This window comes from Panulirus ornatus, chromosome 20, assembly GCF_036320965.1.
Source record: "Panulirus ornatus isolate Po-2019 chromosome 20, ASM3632096v1, whole genome shotgun sequence".
In the NCBI taxonomy this organism is placed as follows: Eukaryota; Metazoa; Arthropoda; class Malacostraca; order Decapoda; family Palinuridae; genus Panulirus; species Panulirus ornatus.
Window position 1 is genome coordinate 45,614,632 of NC_092243.1, and position 21,849 is coordinate 45,636,480.

Below are 21,849 nucleotides of genomic sequence, written 5' to 3' on the forward strand. Positions count from 1 at the left end.
TTAGATATCTGGGAGTGGATCTGGCAGCGGATGGAACCATGGAAGCGGAAGTGGATCATAGGGTGGGGGAGGGGGCGAAAATCCTGGGAGCCTTGAAGAATGTGTGGAAGTCGAGAACATTATCTCGTAAAGCAAAATATATATATATATATATATATATATATATATATATATATATATATATATATATATATATATATATATATATATATATAAAAGCTGTGTAGGTATGTATATTTGCGTGTGTGGGCGTATGTATATACATGTGTATGGGGGTGGGTTGGGCCATTTCTTTCGTCTGTTTCCTTGCGCTACCTCGCAAACGCGGGAGACAGCGACAAAGCAAAAAAAAGAAAAAAAAAATGTATATATATATATATATATATATATATATATATATATATATATATATATATATATATATATATATGTATATGTAAAGTGCGTAAGACAAGGGAGCAAATGGGAACTTCAGTGAAGGGCGCAAATGGGGAAGTGATAACAAGTAGTGGTGATAGGAGATGGAGTGAGTATTTTGAAGGTTTGTTGAATGTGTTTGATGATAGATTGGCAGATATAGATTGTTTTGGTTGAGGTGGTGTGCAAAGTGAGAGGGTTAGGGAAAATGATTTGGTAAACAGAGAAGAGGTAGTAAAAGCTTTGCGGAAGATGAAAGCCAGCAAGGCAGCAGGTTTGGATGGTATTGCAGTGGAATTTATTAAAAAAGGGGGTGACTGTATTATTGACTGGTTGGTAAGGTTATTTAATGTATGTATGACTCATGGTGAGGTGCCTGAGGACTGGCGGAATGCGTGCATAGTGCCATTGTACAAAGGCAAAGGGGATAAGAGTGAGTGCTCAAATTACAGGGGTATAAGTTTGTTGAGTATTCCTGGTAAATTATATGGGAGGGTATTGATTGAGAGGGTGAAGGCATGTACAGAGCATCAGATTGGGGAAGAGCAGTGTGGTTTCAGAAGTGGTAGAGGATGTGTGGATCAGGTCTTTGCTTTGAAGAATGTATGTGAGAAATACTTAGAAAAGCAAATGGATTTGTATGTAGCATTTATGGATCTGGAGAAGGCATATGATAGACTTGATAGAGATGCTCTGTGGAAGGTATTAAGAATATATGGTGTGGGAGGCAAGTTGTTAGAAGCTGTGAAAAGTTTTTATCGAGGATGTAAGGCATGTCAACGTGTAGGAAGAGAGGAAAGTGATTGGTTCTCAGTGAATGTAGGTTTGCGGCAGGGGTGTGTGTGATGTCTCCATGGTTGTTTAATTTGTTTATGGATGGGGTTGTTAGGGAGGTGAATGCAAGAGTTTTGGAAAGGGGCAAGTATGAAGTCTGTTGTGGATGAGAGAGCTTGGGAAGTGAGTCAGTTGTTGTTCGCTGATAATACAGCGCTGGTGACTGATTCATGTGAGAATCTGCAGAAGCTGGTGACTGAGTTTGGTAAAGTGTGTGAAAGAAGAAAGTTAAGAGTAAATGTGAATAAGAGCAAGGTTATTAGGTACAGTAGGGTTGAGGGTCAAGTCAATTGGGAGGTAAGTTTGAATGGAGAAAAACTGGAGGAAGTAAAGTGTTTTAGATATCTGGGAGTGGATCTGGCAGTAGATGGAACCATGGAACCGGAAGTGGATCATAGGGTGGGGGAGGGGGCGAAAATCCTGGGAGCCTTGAAGAATGTGTGGAAGTCGAGAACATTATCTCGGAAAGCAAAAATGGGTATGTTTGAAGGAATAGTGGTTCCAACAATGTTGTATGGTTGCGAGGCGTGGGCTATGGATAGAGTTGTGCGCAGGAGGATGGATGTGCTGGAAATGAGATGTTTGAGGACAGTGTGTGGTGTGAGGTGGTTTGATCGAGTAAGTAACGTAAGGGTAAGAGAGATGTGTGGAAATAAAAAGAGCATGGTTGAGAGAGCAGAAGAGGGTGTTTTGAAATGGTTTGGGCACATGGAGAGAATCAGTGAGGAAAGATTGACCAAGAGGATATATGTGTCAGAGGTGGAGGGAACGAGGAGAAGTGGGAGACCAAATTGGAGGTGGAAAGATGGATTGAAAAAGATTTTGTGGGATCGGGGCCTGAACATGCAGGAGGGTGAAAGGAGGGTGAGGAATAGAGGGAATTGGATCGATGTGGTATACTGGGGTTGACGTGCTGTCAGTGGATTGAATCAGTTCATGTGAAGCGTCTGGGGTAAACCATGGAAAGTTGTGTGGGGCCTGGATGTGGAAAGGGAGCTGTGGTTTCGGGCATTATTGCGTGGCAGCCAGAGACTGAGTGTGAACGAATGGGGCCTTTGTCGTCTTTTCCTAGTGCTACCTCGCACACATGAGGGGGAGGGGGAAGGTATTCCATGTGTGGCGAGGTGGCGATGGGAGTGAATGGGGGCAGACAGTGTGAATTGTGTGCATGGGCATATATGTATGTGTCTGTGTATGTATATATATGTGTACACTGAGATGTATAGGTATGTATATTTGCGTGTGTGGACGTGTGTGTGCATACATTGTGTATGGGGGTGGGTTGGGCCATTTCTTTCGTCTGTTTCCTTGCGCTACCTCGCAAACGCGGGAGACAGCGACAAAGCAAAATAAAATAAATATAAATATATATATATATATATATATATATATATATATATATATATATATATATATATATATATATATATATATATATATATATCTAAACAGCCCACCTCCCACTCTTCTCATGCCACAAGCATCTTTTGCGCAATCCATCACTGATTCCCTAAATACATCCCATTCCTCCCCCACTCCCCTTACTTCCATTGTTCTCACCTTTTTCCATTCTGTACACAGTCTCTCCTGATACTTCTTCACACAGGTCTCCTTCCCAAGCTCACTTACTCTCACCACCTTCTTCACCCCAACATTAGAAAGGGTAGTGAGTGGTGGGATGAAGAAGTAAGAGTATTAGTGAAAGAGAAGAGAGAGGCATTTGGACGATTTTTGCAGGGAAAAAATGCAATTGAGTGGGAGAAGTATAAAAGAAAGAGACAGGAGGTCTAGAGAAAGGTGCAAGAGGTGAAAAAAAGGGCAAATGAGAGTTGGGGTGAGAGACTATCAGTAAATTTTAGGGAGAATAAAAAGATGTTCTGGAAGGAGGTAAATAGGGTGCGTAAGACAAGGGAGCAAATGGGAACTTCAGTGAAGGGCGTAAATGGGGAGGTGATAACAAGTAGTGGTGATGTGAGAAGGAGATGGAATGAGTATTTTGAAGGTTTGTTGAATGTGTCTGATGACAGAGTGGCAGATATAGGGTGTTTGGGTCGAGGTGGTGTGCAAAGTGAGAGGGTTAGGGAAAATGATTTGGTAAACAGAGAAGAGGTAGTAAAAGCTTTGCGGAAGATGAAAGCCGGCAAGGCAGCAGGTTTGGATGGTATTGCAGTGGAATTTATTAAAAAAGGGGGTGACTGTATTGTTGACTGGTTGGTAAGGTTATTTAATGTATGTATGACTCATGGTGAGGTGCCTTAGGATTGGCGGAATGCGTGCATAGTGCCATTGTACAAAGGCAAAGGGGATAAGAGTGAGTGCTCAAATTACAGAGGTATAAGTTTGTTGAGTATTCCTGGTAAATTATATGGGAGGGTATTGATTGAGAGGGTGAAGGCATGTACAGAGCATCAGATTGGGGAAGAGCAGTGTGGTTTCAGAAGTGGTAGAGGATGTGTGGATCAGGTGTTTGCTTTGAAGAATGTATGTGAGAAATACTTAAAGCAAATGGATTTGTATGTAGCATTTATGGATCTGGAGAAGGCATATGATAGAGTTGATAGAGATGCTCTGTGGAAGGTATTAAGAATATATGGTGTGGGAGGCAAGTTGTTAGAAGCAGTGAAAAGTTTTTATCGAGGATGTAAGGCATGTGTACGTGTAGGAAGAGAGGAAAGTGATTGGTTCTCAGTGAATGTAGGTTTGCGGCAGGGGTGTGTGATGTCTCCATGGTTGTTTAATTTATTTATGGATGGGGTTGTTAGGGAGGTAAATGCAAAAGTCTTGGAAAGAGGGGCAAGTATGAAGTCTGTTGGGGATGAGAGAGCTTGGGAAGTGAGTCAGTTGTTGTTCGCTGATGATACAGCGCTGGTGGCGGATTCATGTGAGAAACTGCAGAAGCTGGTGACGGAGTTTGGTAAAGTGTGTGGAAGAAGAAAGTTAAGAGTAAATGTGAATAAGAGCAAGGTTATTAGGTACAGTAGGGTTGAGGGTCAAGTCAATTGGGAGGTGAGTTTGAATGGTGAAAAACTGGAGGAAGTGAAGTGTTTTAGATATCTGGGAGTGGATCTGTCAGCGGATGGAACCATGGAAGCGGAAGTGGATCATAGGGTGGGGAGGGGGCGAAAATTTTGGGAGCCTTGAAAAATGTGTGGAAGTCGAGAACATTATCCCGGAAAGCAAAAATGGGTATGTTTGAAGGAATAGTAGTTCCAACAATGTTGTATGGTTGCGAGGCGTGGGCTATGGATAGAGTTGTGCGCAGGAGGATGGATGTGCTGGAAATGAGATGTTTGAGGACAATGTGTGGTGTGAGGTGGTTTGATTGATTAAGTAACGTAAGGGTAAGAGAGATGTGTGGAAATAAAAAGAGCGTGGTTGAGAGAGCAGAAGAGGGTGTTTTGAAATGGTTTGGGCACATGGAGAGAATGAGTGAGGAAAGATTGACCAAGAGGATATATGTGTCGGAGGTGGAGGGAACGAGGAGAAGAGGGAGACCAAATTGGAGGTGGAAAGATGGAGTGAAAAGGATTTTGTGTGATCGGGGCCTGAACATGCAGGAGGGTGAAAGGAGGGCAAGGAATAGAGTGAATTGGAGCGATGTGGTATACAGGGGTTGACGTGCTGTCAGTGGATTGAATCAAGGCATGTGAAGCGTCCGGGGTAAACCATGGAAAGATGTGTAGGTATGTATATTTCCGTGTGTGGACGTGTGTATGTACATGTGTATGGGGGGGGGTTGGGCCATTTCTTTCGTCTGTTTCCTTGCGCTACCTCACAAACGCGGGAGACAGCGACAAAGTATAAAAAAAAAAAAAAAAAATATATATATATATATATATATATATATATATATATATATATTATATATTATATATATATATATATATATATATATATATATATATATATATATATATATACACACACACACAGACATATGCATATATAGACATGTATGTAATTCCTACTGTCTGCCCTTATTTATTCCCATCGCCACCCCGCCATGCATGAAATGACAACCCCCTTCCCCACACATGTGCGCAAGGTAGCGCTAGGCAAAGAAAACAAAGGCCACATTCGTTCACACTCAGTCTCTAGCTGTCATATATAATGCACTGAAACCACAGCTCCCTCTCCACATCCAGGCCCCACAAAACTTTCCATGGTTTACCCCAGACACTTCACATGCCCTGGTTCAATCCATTGACAGCACATCGACCCCGGTATACCACATCATTCCAATTCAGTCTATTCCTTGCACGCCTTTAACCCTCCTCCATGCTCAGGCCCTGATCACTCAAAATCTTTTTCACCCCATCTATCCACATCCAGGTTGATCTACCACTTCTCGTTCCCTCCACCTCTGACACATATATCCTCTTTGTCAATCTTTCCTCACTCAATATCTCCATGTGACCAAACCATTTCAAAACACCCTCTTGTGCTCTCACAACCACACTCTTTTTATTACCACACATCTCTCTTACCCTTTCATTACTTACTCGATCAAACCACCTCACACCACATATTGTCCTCAAACATCTCATTTCCAGCATATCCACCCTCCTCCACATAACTATCTTTAGCCCATACCTTGCAACCATATAACATTGTTGTAACTGGGAGATGGTGAGAACAAAGGAGGTAAGGGGAGTGGGGGAGGAATGAGATGTATTTATGGAAGCAGTGATGGCTTGTGCAAAAGATGCTTGTGGTATGAGAAGTGTGGGAGGTGGGCAGATTAGAAAGGGTAGTGAGTGGTGGGATGAAGAAGTAAGATTATTAGTGAAGGAGAAGAGAGAGGCAGGAGGTCAAGAGAAAGGTGCAAGAGGGGAAATAAGAGTTGGGGTGAGAGAGTATTATTAAATTGTAGGGAAAATAAAAATAAAAATAAATAAAGTGCGTAAGACAAGAGAACAAATTGGAACTTCTGTGAAGGGGGCTGATGGGGAGGTGATAACAAGGAGTGGTGATGTGAGAAGGAGATGGAGTGAGTATTTTGAAGGTTTGTTGAATGTGTTTGATGATAGAGTGGCAGATATAGGGTGTTTTGGTCAAGGTGGTGTGCAAAGTGAGAGGGTTAGGGAGGATGATTTGGTAAACAGAGAAGAGGTACTAAAAGCTTTGCGGATGATGAAAGCTGGCAAGGCAGCGGATTTGGATGGCATAGCAGTGGAATTTATTAAAAAAGTGGGGTGACTGTATTGTTGACTGGTTAGTAAGGTTATTTCATGTATGTATGATTCATGGTGAGGTGCCTGAGGATTGGCGGAATGCTTGCATAGTGCCATTGTACAAAGGCAAAGGGGATAAGAGTGAGTGCTCAAATTACAGAGGTATAAGTTTGTTGAGTATTCCTGGTAAATTATATGGGAGGGTATTGATTGAGAGGGTGAAGGCATGTACAGAGCATCAGATTGGGGAAGAGCAGTGTGGTTTCAGAAGTGGTAGAGGATGTGTGGATCAGGTGTTTGCTTTGAAGAATGTATGTGAGAAATACTTAGAAAAGCAAATGGATTTGTATGTAGCATTTATGGATCTGGAGAAGGCATATGATAGAGTTGATAGAGATGCTCTGTGGAAGGTATTAAGAATATATGGTGTGGGAGGCAAGTTGTTAGAAGCTGTGAAAAGTTTTTATCAAGGATGAAAGGCATGTGTATGTGTAGGAAGAGAGGAAAGTGATCGGTTCTCAGTGAATGTAGGTTTGCGGCAGGGGTGTGTGATGTCTCCATGGTTGTTTAATTTGTTTATGGATGGGGTTGTTAGGGAGGTGAATGCAAGAGTTTTGGAAAGAGGGGCAAGTATGAAGTCTGTTGTGGATGAGAGAGCTTGGGAAGTGAGTCAGTTGTTGTTCGCTGATGATACAGCGCTGGTGGCTGATTCATGTGAGAAACTGCAGAAGCTGGTGACTGAGTTTGGTAAAGTGTGTGAAAGAAGAAAGTTAAGAGTAAATGTGAATAAGAGCAAGGTTATTAGGTACAGTAGGGTTGAGGGTCAAGTCAATTGGGAGGCTAGTTTGAATGGAGAAAAACTGGAGGAAGTAAAGTGTTTTAGATATCTGGGAGTGGATCTGGCAGCGGATGGAACCATGGAAGCGGAAGTGAATCAAAGGGTGGGGGAGGGGGCGAAAATCCTGGGAGCCTTGAAGAATGTGTGGAAGTCGAGAACATTATCTCAGAAAGCAAAAATGGGTATGTTTGAAGGAATAGTGGTTCCAACAATGTTGTATGGTTGCGAGGCGTGGGCTATAGATAGAGTTGTGCGCAGGAGGGTGGATGTGCTGGAAATGAGATGTTTGAGGACAATGTGTGATGTGAGGTGGTTTGATCGAGTAAGTAATGTAAGGGTAAGAGAGATGTGTGGAAATAAAAAAAGTGTGGTTGAGAGAGCAGAAGAGGATGTTTTGAAATGGTTTGGGCACATGGAGAGAATGAGTGAGGAAAGATTGACCAAGAGGATATATGTGTCGGAGGTGGAGGGAACGAGGAGAAGTGGGAGACCAAATTGGAGGTGGAAAGATGGAGTGAAAAAGATTTTGTGTGATCGGGGCCTGAACATGCAGGAGGGTGAAAGGAGGGCAAGGAATAGAGTGAATTGGATCGATGTGATATACCGGGGTTGATGTGCTGTCAGTGGATTGAATCAGGGCATGTGAAGCGTCTGGAGTAAACCATGGAAAGTTGTGTGGCGCCTGGATGTGGAAAGGGAGCTGTGGTTTCGGGCATTATTGCGTGGCAGCTAGAGACTGAGTGTGAACGAATGGGGCCTTTGTTGTCTTTTCTTAGTGCTACCTCGCACACATGAGGGGGGAGGGGGATGGTATTCCATGTGTGGCGAGGTGGCGATGGGAGTGAATGGGGGCAGACAGCATGAATTGTGTGCATGGGTATATATGTATGTGTCTGTGTATGTATATATATGTGTACATTGAGATGTGTAGGTATGTATATTTGCATGTGTGGACGTGTGTGTGTGTGTATACATTGTGTATGGGGTTTGGTTGGGCCATTTCTTTCGTCTGTTTCCTTGCGCTACCTCGCAAACGCGGGAGACAGTGACAAAGCAAAATAAATAAATAAATAAAGATATGGCAAAATAAAAGGGAATAGAGAGCAATGTTCTCATCCTGTAAGGAAGCAGACAAGAATGATACAGAATAATTAAGTGAAGAGTATTTCTGAGAAACATACCAAAAGTGCCTAAGAGAGAGACACACATATGCACAGGAAGGAAGTTGGAATAACTATTTGATGGAGTAACCATGTGATATAAGAAATTTAAGTGTAGCGACTACAAAAACAATTAAAAGAAGATTAGACTCATGGTTGAGAAGGATAGTGGATGAACTTAGAGTAGATGATTATGCCAGAAGAGTAGCTGCTGAAAGGAATAGCATTTTTAAGTCAAGTAACACAAGTGAGAGGATGAGGCATATAACATATAAATCAAGTGGTGATCACAACCTGCCACCCTCTCACCATGCTGAAATCTCGTCATGGACGTTTTCATTGTTCCTTCCATTTCCAACATGTAAACCTTTTCATGTGTCCAGATCATTTCAGTACATCGTGTTTAGCTCTTACATTCATTCTCTTCTTACTTCTATACCTCTTGCTTACTTTATCATTTCTTCATCAGTCAACCCTCATCATGCCACATACTCTTCTCAAGCCATTAATTTCCAACACATCCACCTTGGTCTCCATTTTCTCATACTGCAACCTTGCCAGGCACTCTTTAGACAAACTTTTCCTTGCATGATTTAACTCTGGCTTAATACTTAATCTTACCCATATAAATGATTTAAAAGAAACATTACTATGGCTTAATACTTAATCTTACCCTTATAAATGATTTAAAAGAAACATTACTAACCTTCATGTTGTGAGGTAAGTTTGATGGAGAGTTGATATATACTGGAGCTTCATTTTGCTTTGATTATTTTTTTTTTTTTTTTATTATACTTTGTCGCTGTCTCCCGCGTTTGCGAGGTAACGCAAGGAAACAGACGAAAGAAATGGCCCAACCCCCCATACACATGTATATACATACGTCCACACACGCAAATATACATACCTACACAGCTTTCCATGGCTTACCCCAGACGCTTCACATGCCTTGATTCAATCCACTGACAGCACGTCAACCCCGGTATACCACCTCGCTCCAATTCACTCTATTCCTTGCCCTCCTTTCACCCTCCTGCATGTTCAGGCCCCGATCACACAAAATCTTTTTCACTCCATCTTTCCACCTCCAATTTGGTCTCCCTCTTCTCCTTGTTCCCTCCACCTCCGACACATATATCCTCTTGGTCAATCTTTCCTCACTCATCCTCTCCATATGCCCAAACCACTTCAAAACACCCTCTTCTGCTCTCTCAACCACGCTCTTTTTATTTCCACACATCTCTCTTACCCTTACGTTACTCACTTGATCAAACCACCTCACACCACACATTGTCCTCAAACATCTCATTTCCAGCACATCCATCCTCCTGCGCACAACTCTATCCATAGCCCACACCTCGCAACCATACAACATTGTTGGAACCACTATTCCTTCAAACATACCCATTTTTGCTTTCCGAGATAATGTTCTCGACTTCCACACATTCTTCAAGGCCCCCAGAATTTTCGCCCCCTCCCCCACCCTATGATCCACTTCCGCTTCCATGGTTCCATCCGCTGCCAGATCCACTCCCAGATATCTAAAACACTTCACTTCCTCCAGTTTTTCTCCATTCAAACTCACCTCCCAATTGACTTGACCCTCAACCCTACTGTACCTAATAACCTTGCTCTTATTCACATTTACTCTTAACGTTCTTCTTCCACACACTTTACCAAACTCAGTCACCAGCTTCTGCAGTTTCTCACATGAATCAGCCACCATCGCTGTATCATCAGCGAACAACAACTGACTCACTTCCCAAGCTCTCTCATCCCCAACAGACTTCATACTTGCCCCTCTTTCCAAAACTCTTGCATTTACCTCCCTAACAACCCCATCCATAAACAAATTAAACAACCATGGAGACATCACACACCCCTGCTGCAAACCTACATTCACTAAGAACCAATCACTTTCCTCTCTTCCTACACGTACATAATGCCTTCCATCCTCGATAAAAACTTTTCACTGCTTCTAACAACTTGCCTCCCACACCATATATTCTTAATACCTTCCACAGAGCATCTCTATCAACTCTATCATATGCCTTCTCCAGATCCATAAATGCTACATACAAATCCATTTGCTTTTCTAAGTATTTCTCACATACATTCTTCAAAGCAAAGACCTGATCCACACATCCTCTACCACTTCTGAAACCACACTGCTCTTCCCCAATCTGATGCTCTGTACATGCCTTCACCCTCTCAATCAATACCCTCCCATATAATTTACCAGGAATACTCAACAAACTTATACCTCTGTAATTTGAGCTCTCACTCTTATCCCTTTTGCCTTTGTACAATGGCACTATGCATGCATTCCGCCAATCCTCAGGCACCTCACCATGAGTCATACATACATTAAATAACCTTACCAACCAGTCAACAATACAGTCACCCCCTTTTTTAATGAATTCCACTGCAATACCATCCAAATCTGCTGCCTTGCCGGCTTTCATCTTCCGCAAAGCTTTCACTACCTCTTCTCTGTTTACCAAATCATTTTCCCTAACCCTCTCACTTTGCACACCACCTCGACCAAAACACCCTATATCTGCCACTCTATCATCAAACACATTCAACAAACCTTCAAAATACTCACTCCATCTCCTTCTCACATCACCACTACTTGTTATCACCTCCCCATTTGCGCCCTTCACTGAAGTTCCCATTTGTTCCCTTGTCTTACGCACTTTATTTACCTCCTTCCAGAACATCTTTTTATTCTCCCTAAAATTTAATGATACTCTCTCACCCCAACTCTCATTTGCCCTTTTTTTCACCTCTTGCACCTTTCTCTTGACCTCCTGTCTCTTTCTTTTATACATCTCCCACTCAATTGCATTTTTTCCCTGCAAAAATCGTCCAAATGCCTCTCTCTTCTCTTTCACTAATACTCTTACTTCTTCATCCCACCACTCACTACCCTTTCTAATCAACCCACCTCCCACTCTTCTCATGCCACAAGCATCTTTTGCGCAATCCATCACTGATTCCCTAAATACATCCCATTCCTCCCCCACTCCCCTTACTTCCATTGTTCTCACCTTTTTCCATTCTGTACTCAGTCTCTCCTGGTACTTCCTCACACAGGTCTCCTTCTCAAGCTCACTCACTCTCACCACCCTCTTCACCCCAACATTCACTCTTCTTTTCTGAAAACCCATACAAATCTTCACCTTAGCCTCCACAAGATAATGATCAGACATCCCTCCAGTTGCACCTCTCAGCACATTAACATCCAAAAGTCTCTCTTTCACACGCCTGTCAATTAACACGTAATCCAATAACGCTCTCTGGCCATCTCTCCTACTTACATAAGTATACTTATGTATATCTCGCTTTTTAAACCAGGTATTCCCAATCATCAGTCCTTTTTCAGCACATAAATCTACAAGCTCTTCACCATTTCCATTTACAACACTGAACACCCCATGTATACCAATTATTCCCTCAACTGCCACATTACTCACCTTTGCATTCAAATCACCCATCACTATAACCCGGTCTCGTGCATCAAAACCACTAACACACTCATTCAGCTGCTCCCAAAACACTTGCCTCTCTTGATCTTTCTTCTCATGCCCAGGTGCATATGCACCAATAATCACCCACCTCTCTCCATCAACTTTCAGTTTTACCCATATTAATCGAGAATTTACTTTCTTACACTCTATCACATACTCCCACAACTGTTTCAGGAGTATTGCTACTCCTTCCCTTGCTCTTGTCCTCTCACTAACCCCTGACTTTACTCCCCAGACATTCCCAAACCACTCTTCCCCTTTACCCTTGAGCTTCGTTTCACTCAGAGCCAAAACATCCAGGTTCCTTTCCTCAAACATACTACCTATCTCTCCTTTTTTCACATCTTGGTTACATCCACACACATTTAGGCACCCCACTCTGAGCCTTCGAGGAGGATGAGCACTCCCCGCGTGACTCCTTCTTCTGTTTCCCATTTTAGAAAGTTAATATAAGGAGGGGAGGATTTCTGGCCCCCCACTCCCGTCCCCTCTAGTCGCTTTCTATGACACGCGAGGAATACGTGGGAAGTATTCTTTCACCCCTATCCCCAGGGATAATATACATATATATATACATATACACATACACACACATACACATACATACGCATTTTGCTTTGAACAACACCAAATTTCCTTCACTCATTTTCATTGTAGATAATCTCATCGAAACATGGCTGTAGTGAACTTTTTTCAGCCTTTGTATGATAATATACAGTCTTGATCTGCATTTCATTACGAGCAATGCTAAAATGAGTTGAACATCTTGGTTATGAAGTAGAGGGAATGGTAGAAAGTGTTTCTTTACTGTGCTTAGTCAGGTGAATATGGCATGTGTCTTCCCTAGTACTTAGTATTTACTATAGGAGAGTTTTGAATTGAGATCATGGCAGCATATTAAAAGTGAGGAGACACCTAAACAAAAAGTAACATCAAAAGTACAGTTTTTATTCTGAGAAATTCCTTAGTCACAAGGAAAGTATTGACAGTATAGGTAGCTTGAAAATACTCAAAATCCACCAAAAAGTTATTTGGGTCAGTTGATTTAAAATTTGCAGAAATAAATGATATATTGTCTTTTATTGTCATCTCATTCCAATACAGTATCTAATGATGTTTTTTGATTTGCCGTTGTCAGTCATCATGTATGTAAAGTTTCCACATTCTGATCTTCCCCTCTTGAACTGCTGGGTCATCTCTTCTGAGACTTTGTAGACTGGATGTTTGGATGGTTCTTTATTAAGTTTCCTTATGGTATAAATTTCATAATCTTCATGTCAGCAACTGTGAACTACATTGCACCAAAAGTTGCGGAAATGATTGATGGTTGTTCCTTAATCAGGCTTCTTCATTTCATACTGATCTGATATCCAATATGGGTGCCAGGCCATCTATAACAGTGTGAGCAATACAGGCTTGCCTGAACCTCTGGTCTGCACTTAATATCACACTTCCCCTGGCTTGTGTTATTTCAAGAATACCCTACTACATTTTTTAGTATGAGCAAGTTTCTTTGCCTGCATATCCTGATTTTTTTTTTTTTCTTTTTTAGCCTGAGATACTGAATTTCCCGTTTTGTTGCCTTTAGTTGTTCCCTTAATATACTTCACCATGCTTGTTACTCTTTTCTTTATTTTTGTACATGGTCATCTTGTGCTCCAGATATGATCACTGATTTAAATTTTTCCAACCACACTTAACTGTTTCTTCCAAATTTAGTCTAAACAGTTATTTTTTCACTGACTGTATCTTGATTACCTTTTCTGATTCTCCCTAACAGAGCTATCATTTATGCATTATGATTGCTTTGCAAGGTCTAGTTCCATCATCATTCTGTAGTGTCTGTTCCACACCCAAGGTTCTTCTTGATCTCAGTCCAACAGCATTTGTTGGACTTTGTACGTTATCTCCAGCACCTTACTTCATCTTGCCTCTTTCTGGGTCATTCTTTCTCTTTCTGTTGACTTTTCTGATCTAGAAAATTTATCACTTATTGAAGTGCAATCTTGACCGTATGTATGTAAATGTTTCATTGTGTTACACATTTTACTTTACATTAGCAAATAACTCTTAAATTATGATTTGAGAGCACTTTATGTATGCATCATTGTTGCTTCCTGTGAAGATGAAAGAAGCAGATATATCAGAAATTTCATTCCTCAGAAAAATGGGCATTTGTATGTTATATATTTGTTAAGCAACAGCTTTGCATTTTTTGTTATATTCAGTAACAACAGGGAGTTCCTAGTTATAGATGTGACAATGAAGTTGATCCATTCTTTGAAAATGAAGCTTATAGAGTGGCATCCTGGTGTTAGATATTTCTTCAGTGTCTGTTTTGTAGGTTTCAGTGATAAGATTAATGAAGATAGGCATTTTTGACAGGTGGGATGGAACTTTCATGGTTCGAGGATTAGCAGGAGAGAAGCAGTCGGCAACGTGCATCAGTGCCCCTACTGCGCATATTCCTCAGTTAAGAAATCGGTTATGACAAATCATATAAGAGTCCACACTGGAGAGAAACCATTTAATTGCTCACACTGCCCATATCGGTCATCTACAAAATTTGCCATGATTAATCATATGCGTATTCATACAGGAGAGAAACCTTATTCATGTTCCAAATGTCCCTACCGTGCTGCTCAAAGGTCTACATTATTGACTCATATGTTGACACACAAGACTTGACTTCAGAGAATTTATGAAACAACATTTTTAATGTGGTTTGCTTTAAATTATTCAATAATGGTAAATTGTATTTATTACTGATTTATGATGTAATTGCACACGACTTGCCAACTTAATTTCACTAAATATGACATGATTTAAAGAGTTATGAAGGTATAAACTTTTAATCCACTTCATGTAAATGGGAAGAGGATTAAAATATTCACAGATCTTTTTTTTATCTTACCATTATGTGATATGGGAAATCTGTTTTATTCAAGTTTATATCATTAAATGAATGATTTGAAATTATCTGCTAAGATTTTCACATGATATCTTTCTCCAGATGTATGTATCATAATTTTAGATGTATTTAATTGTGTACATATGATTCATTGCACCCTTTTTATATTGGTATATAAAACCTGGGACATTTTTCATTTGAATAATTTTTTGTAAAAGAAAAAAAAAAATTGAATAGTTCAAGTGGTTCCATGTAAAGTAGTAGTTTATAAAATGACAATTAAAGGGAAAAAATCTCTTGGAAAGGAGGTAAATGATAAAGGTGTATTGTTTCTAATGCCCTCAGACATTTAGCTGAAAGATGGGATGAAGATAGATAAAAGAAAGAATATGACTCATGGGATGAAGATAGCTAACCAGATAAAAGAAGGAATATGACCCTGTCACATAAATCAATTTCTTTGAATACTTCTTCAGTTGGCTATCTTGGATTTCTGTTACACTGGGAACCCTTGTGATGCATCGTCAGCAAATGAGCTGTGCCATGACACTGGAATTTTATATGTATCAGTACATAGATGAATTATTTTAACTTATTTTTTAAAAGATTGAAAACTTATTTTTTGCAAATAGTTCAAAGGGGTTATTGAGGCAATAAAACCTAAAATAGGAGAAGAAGTGAGCTTCATAAGAAAACTATTTTAAACACTAGAATAGCCACTACAGCAGAAAATTACAAATTCTAAAGATAGTTTATACTGAAAAGTAAACCTCAAATGCCATTTACATTTCATGTGGAAAACAGGATGATGTTATAAGATAACAGCCCTCGAAAGTAGTAACCATAAGGACTATAAACATTTGTATTAGTAATTCTTGAATGATTGTATTACACAAGAATTTTAGAAGGGTTAGTGTAGATGACTGCCTTCAAAAGTAGCAACCATAAAGACTATAAACTTTTATATTAGTTATTCCTGGATGGTTGTATTACGTAAGAATTTTAGGAGGTTAGTGTTCATTATACCACGCAGTGAATATTTGTCAAGGAAATCGTATATCCAAAATGACACCTTTTAGTATGCCATATTTTACCTTTAAACCTTAATTCCCAGAAAACTGCCCTAGTTTTATTTACCTAAATATCACAAGCCTTTAGATTTTTCTTTTATGTGGTTGTAGAAAAAATGAACTTGCTGTAATATTTAATGCAGAAATGAAAGAAGCAAGAGAGATTTGAAGTATAGCAGTAATGAATGATCCCATGGATTTCAATTGTGAGAACAATAAGAGGTAGAAGCGGAGGAGAAATGCATTTACAGTGAGATGAAAATGACAAAATGAGGAATATTAATTTAAAGAATCAAATATATATATATATATATATATATATATATATCAATGATGATCACCTTACTAGGAAAGCTAAATTTTCTTATTCTTAATGTGTCAGATATGCAAAATTTACCTAACTTGAAAACATTTGGTGGTATAATGGCCAAAAACATTAAACACAAACATTACAAACTGAAATTAATAAACTTACTTTAGAGGCTTAAACACCACCAGCATTCTCAGTAAGAATAATTAAATATATGATTTATCAGTGAAATGGCAACAGTTGCTGAATCAGGAAGTCTAATTTCCATGACAAGTAAGTCATATAAACTGTGGAGTCCATACATGAGAATTATAGGGGAAATTTTTGGTCTGGAATATAAACTCCCTTATAATGTTTCAATTACTTGCACAGTAACATTCCGCAACCACAACAGATCTCTCTTGGAACATAATCTTATTCTCTGAGAACCCCCAAGTAGCTGTTTCTGCTAATTGAACAACAGATTGCCTGGAACATGATCCTGTTATTCTATGATATTCCCCATGTAGAAGTTTTTGCATATATATATATATATATATATATATAGGGGATAGGGGAGAAAGAATACTTCCCACGCATTCCTCATGTGTCGTAGAAGGCAACAAAAGGGGACGGGATCGGGGGGCTAGAAACCATCCCCTCCTTGTATTTTAGCTTTCTGAAAGGGGAAACAGAAGGAGTCACGCAGGGAGTGCTCATCCTCCCTGAAGGCTCAGATTGGGATGTCTGGATGTGGGTGTATGTAACCAAGATGAGAAAAAAGGAGAGATAGGTAGTATGTTTGAGGAAAGGAACCTGGATGTTTTGGCTCTGAGTGAAATGATGCTCAAGGGTAAAGGGGAAGAGTGGTTTGGGAATGTTTTGGGAGTAAAGTCAGGGGTTGGTGAGAGGACAAGAGCAAGGGAAGGAGTAACACTACTCCTGAAACATGAGTTGTGGGAGTATGTGATAGAGTGTAAGAAAGTAAACTCTAGATTGATATGGGTAATACTGAAAGTTGATGGAGAGAGATGGATTATTGGTGCATATGCACCTGGGTATTAGAAGAAAGATCATGAGAGGCAAGTGTTTTGGGAGGAGCTGAATGAGTGTGTTAGTAGTTTGATGCACAAGACCAGGTTATAGTGATGGGTGTTTTGAATGCAAAGGTGAGTAATGAGGCAGTTGAGGGAATAATTGGTGTACATGGGGTGTTCAAAAGGACTGGTGATTGGAAATACCTGGTTTAAAAAGAGAGATGTACATAAGTATACGTATGTAAGTAGGAGAGATGGCAAGAGAATGTTGTTGAATTGTGTTAATTGATAGGCACACGAGAGAGACATTTGGATGTTAATGTACTGGGAGGTGCAACTGGAGGGATGTCTGACCATTATCTTGTGGAGGTGAAGGTGAAGATTTGTAGAGGTGTTCAGAAAAGAAGAATGTTGGGGTGAAGAGAGTGGTGAGAGTAAGTGAACTTGGGAAGGAGACTTGTGTGAGGAAGTACCAGGAGAGACTGAGTGCAGAATGGAAAAGGGTGAGAACAAAGGATGCAAGGGGAGTGAGGGAGGAATGGGATGTATCTAGGGAAGCAGCGATGACGTGCACAAAAGATGCTTGTGGCATGAGAAGCATGGGAGGTGGGCAGATTTGAAAGGGTAGAGAGTGGTGGGATGAAGAAGTAAGATTATTTGTGAAGGAGAAGAGAGAGGCATTTGGAGGATTTTTGCAGGGAAATAGTGCAAATGAGTGGGAGATGTATAAAAGAAAGAGGCAGGAGGTCAAGAAAGGTGCAAGAGGTGAAAAAGAGGGCAAATGAGAGTTGGGGTGAGAGAATATCATTAGATTTTAGGGAGAATTAAAAAATGTTTTGGAAGGAGGTAAATAAAGTGCGTAAGACAAGAGAACAAATAGGAACATCGGTGAATAGGGCTAATGGGGAGGTGATAACAAGTAGTGGTTATGTGAGAAAGAGAGGAGTGGGTATTTTGAAGGTTTGTTGAATGTGTTAGGTGATAGAGTGGCAGATATAGAGTGTTTTGGTTGAGGTGGTGTGCAAAGTGATAGGGTTAAGGAGAATAATTTGGTAAACAGAGAAGAGGCAGTAAAAGCTTTGTGGAAGATGAAAGCCGGGAATGCGGCGGGTTTGGATGGTGTTGCAGTGGAATTTATTAAAAAAGGGGGTGAATGTGTTGTTGACTGGTTGGTAAGGGTATTTAATGTATGTATGACTCATGGTGAGGTGCCTGAGGATTGGCAGAATGCTTGCATAGTGCCATTGTACAAAGGCAAAGGGGATAAAGGTGAGTGCTGATATTACAGGGGTATAGGTTTGTTGAGTATTCCTGGTAAATCATATGGGAGGGTACTGATTGAGAGTGTGAGTGCATGTACAGAGCATCAGATTGGCGAAGAGCAGTGTGGTTTTAGAAGTGGTAGAGGATGTGTGGATCCGGAGTTCGCTTTGAAAAATGTATGTGAGAAATACTTAGAAAAGCAAATGGATTTGTATGTAGCATTTATGGATCTGGAGAAGGCATATGATAAAGTTGATAGAGATGCTCTGTGGAAGGTTAAGAATATATGGTGTGGGAGGTAAGTTGTTAGAATCAGTAAAAAGTTTTTACTGAGGATGTAAGGCATGTGTACAAGTAGGAAGAGAGGAAAGTGATTGGTTCTCAGTGAATGTTGGTTTGCGGCAGGGGTGTGTGATGTCTCCATGGTTATTTAATTTTTTATGGATGGAGTTGTTAGGGAGGTGAATGCAGTCTGTTGTGGATGAGAGAGCTTGGGAAGTGAGTCAGTTGTTGTTCGCTGATGATATAGCGCTGGTGGCTGATTCGGGTGAGAAACTGCAGAAGCCGGTGACTGAGTTTGGTAAAGTGTGTGAAAGAAGAAAGCTGAGAGTAAATGTGAATAAGAGCAAGGCTATTAGGGTTGAGGGACAAGTCAATTGGGAGGTAAGTTTGAATGGAGAAAAACTGGAGGAATTGAAGTGTTTTAGATATCTGGGAGTGGATTTGGCAGCCGATGGAACCATGGAAGTGGAAGTGAGTAATAGGGTGGGGGAGGGGGCAAAAGTTCTGTGAGCATTGAAAAAGGTGCGGAAGGCGAGAACATTATCTAGGAAAGCAAAAATGGGTATGTTTGAAGGAATAGTGGTTCCAACAATGTTATATGGTTGCGAGGCATGGGCTATAGATAGAGTTGTGCGGAGGAGGGTGGATGTGCTGGAACTGAGATGTTTGAGGACAATATGTGGTGTGAGGTGGTTTGGTCGAGGAAGTAATGAATGGGTAAGAGAGATGTGGGGTAAAAAAAAGAGTGTGGTTGAGAGAGCAGAAGAGGGTGTTTTGAAATGGTTTGGTCACATGGAGAGAATGAGTGAGGAAAGATTGACAAAGAGGTTATATGTGTCGGAGGTGGAGGGAACGAGGAGAAGTGGGAGACCAATTTTGGAGATGGAAAGATGGAGTGAAAAAGATCTTGAGTGATCGGGGCCTGAACATGCAGGAGGGTGAAAGGCTTGCAAGGAATAGAGTGAATTGGATCGTTGTGGTATACCGCGGTCGATATGCTGTCAATGGATTGAACCAAGATATGTGAAGCGTCTGGGGTAAACCATGGAAAGTTGTGTGGGGCCTGGATGTGGAAAGGGAGCTGTGTTTTCGGTGCATTATACATGACAGCTAGAGACTGAGTGTGAACGAATGAGGCCTTTGTTGTCTTTTCCTAGCGCTACCTTGCGCACATGCAGGGGGAGGGTGTTGTTATTTCATGTGTGGCGGGATGGCGATGGGAATGAATAAGGGCAAACAGTATGAATTATGTACATGTGGATATATGTATATGTCTTTGTGTGTATACATACATATACGTTATGTATAGGTGTGTATATGTGCGTGTCTGGACATGTATGTATATACATGTGTATCATCCCCAACAGACTTCATACTTGCCACTCTTTCCAAAACTCTTGCATTCACCTCCCTAACAACCCCATCCATAAACAAATTAAACAACCATGGAGACATCACACACCCCTGCCGCAAACCTACATTCACTGAGAACCAATCACTTTCCTCTCTTCCTACACGTACACATGCCTTACATCCTCGATAAAAACTTTTCACTGCTTCTAACAACTTGCCTCCCACACCATATATTCTTAATACCTTCCACAGAGCATCTCTATCAACTCTATCATATGCCTTCTCCAGATCCATAAATGCTACATACAAATCCATTTGCTTTTCTAAGTATTTCTCACATACATTCTTCAAAGCAAACACCTGATCCACACATCCTCTACCACTTCTGAAACCACACTGCTCTTCCCCAATCTGATGCTCTGTACATGCCTTCACCCTCTCAATCAATACCCTCCCATATAATTTACCAGGAATACTCAACAAACTTATACCTCTGTAATTTGAGCACTCACTCTTATCCCCTTTGCCTTTGTACAATGGCACTATGCACGCATTCCGCCAATCCTCAGGCACCTCACCATGAGTCATACATACATTAAATAACCTTACCAACCAATCAACAATACAGTCACCCCCTTTTGTAATAAATTCCACTGCAATACCATCCATATATATATATACATATAAGTTGTTCTGATCCTGAGTTGTTTTACATATATTTGTAAATATCTTACTCATATGGTGGTAGGAGATAGACATATGTAGTTAGTGAAAATGTCTTCCACATATATTGGTATGAGACAGATATATATATATATATATATATATATATATATATATATATATATATATATATATATATATATTTTTTTTTTTTTTTTTTTTTTATACTTTGCCGCTGTCTCCCGCGTTTGCGAGGTAGCGCAAGGAAACAGACGAAAGAAATAGCCAAACCCCCCCCCATACACATGTACATACGTCCACACACGCAAATATACATACCTACACAGCTTTCCATGGTTTACCCCAGACGCTTCACATGCCTTGATTCAATCCACTGACAGCACGTCAACCCCTGTATACCACATCGCTCCAATGCACTCTATTCCTTGCCCTCCTTTCACCCTCCTGCATGTTCAGGCCCCGATCACACAAAATCTTTTTCACTCCATCTTTCCACCTCCAATTTGGTCTCCCTCTTCTCCTCGTTCCCTCCACCTCCGACACATATATCCTCTTGGTCAATCTTTCCTCACTCATTCTCTCCATGTTCCCAAACCATTTCAAAACACCCTCTTCTGCTCTCTCAACCACGCTCTTTTTATTTCCACACATCTCTCTTACCCTTACGTTACTCACTCGATCAAACCACCTCACACCACACATTGTCCTCAAACATCTCATTTCCAGCAAATCCATCCTCCTGCGCACATCTCTATCCATAGCCCACGCCTCGCAACCATACAACATTGTTGGAACCACTATTCCTTCAAACATACCCATTTTTGCTTTCCGAGATAATGTTCTCGACTTCCACACATTTTTCAAGGCTCCCAAAATTTTCGCCCCCTCCCCCACCCTATGATCCACTTCCGCTTCCATGGTTCCATCCGCTGACAGATCCACTCCCAGATATCTAAAACACTTCACTTCCTCCAGTTTTTCTCCATTCAAACTCACCTCCCAAT

The 21,849-nt window shown here is 40.7% G+C and overlaps 1 protein-coding gene across 14 annotated transcripts in view; it reads left to right on the forward strand.

Annotated features, from left to right (window-relative positions):
- LOC139755976 (uncharacterized) overlaps positions 1-21,849 on the forward strand; it is a 734,338-nt gene that overhangs the window by 397,790 nt on the left and 314,699 nt on the right. The window contains exon 7 of one of the 14 annotated variants that reach the window (XR_011714230.1): positions 14,342-14,480. The exons of 11 other annotated variants lie outside the window; for them this stretch is intronic. Coding sequence is in view for 2 of the 3 variants with exons in the window: in XM_071674835.1 (XP_071530936.1) it covers positions 14,342-14,644 (303 nt within the window). In the remaining variant the exon portion in view is untranslated. Of the gene's footprint in view, positions 1-14,341; positions 15,188-21,849 lie in introns of those variants that run through there. 2 more of the 14 variants (XM_071674835.1, XM_071674840.1) reach the window with 2 other exon arrangements.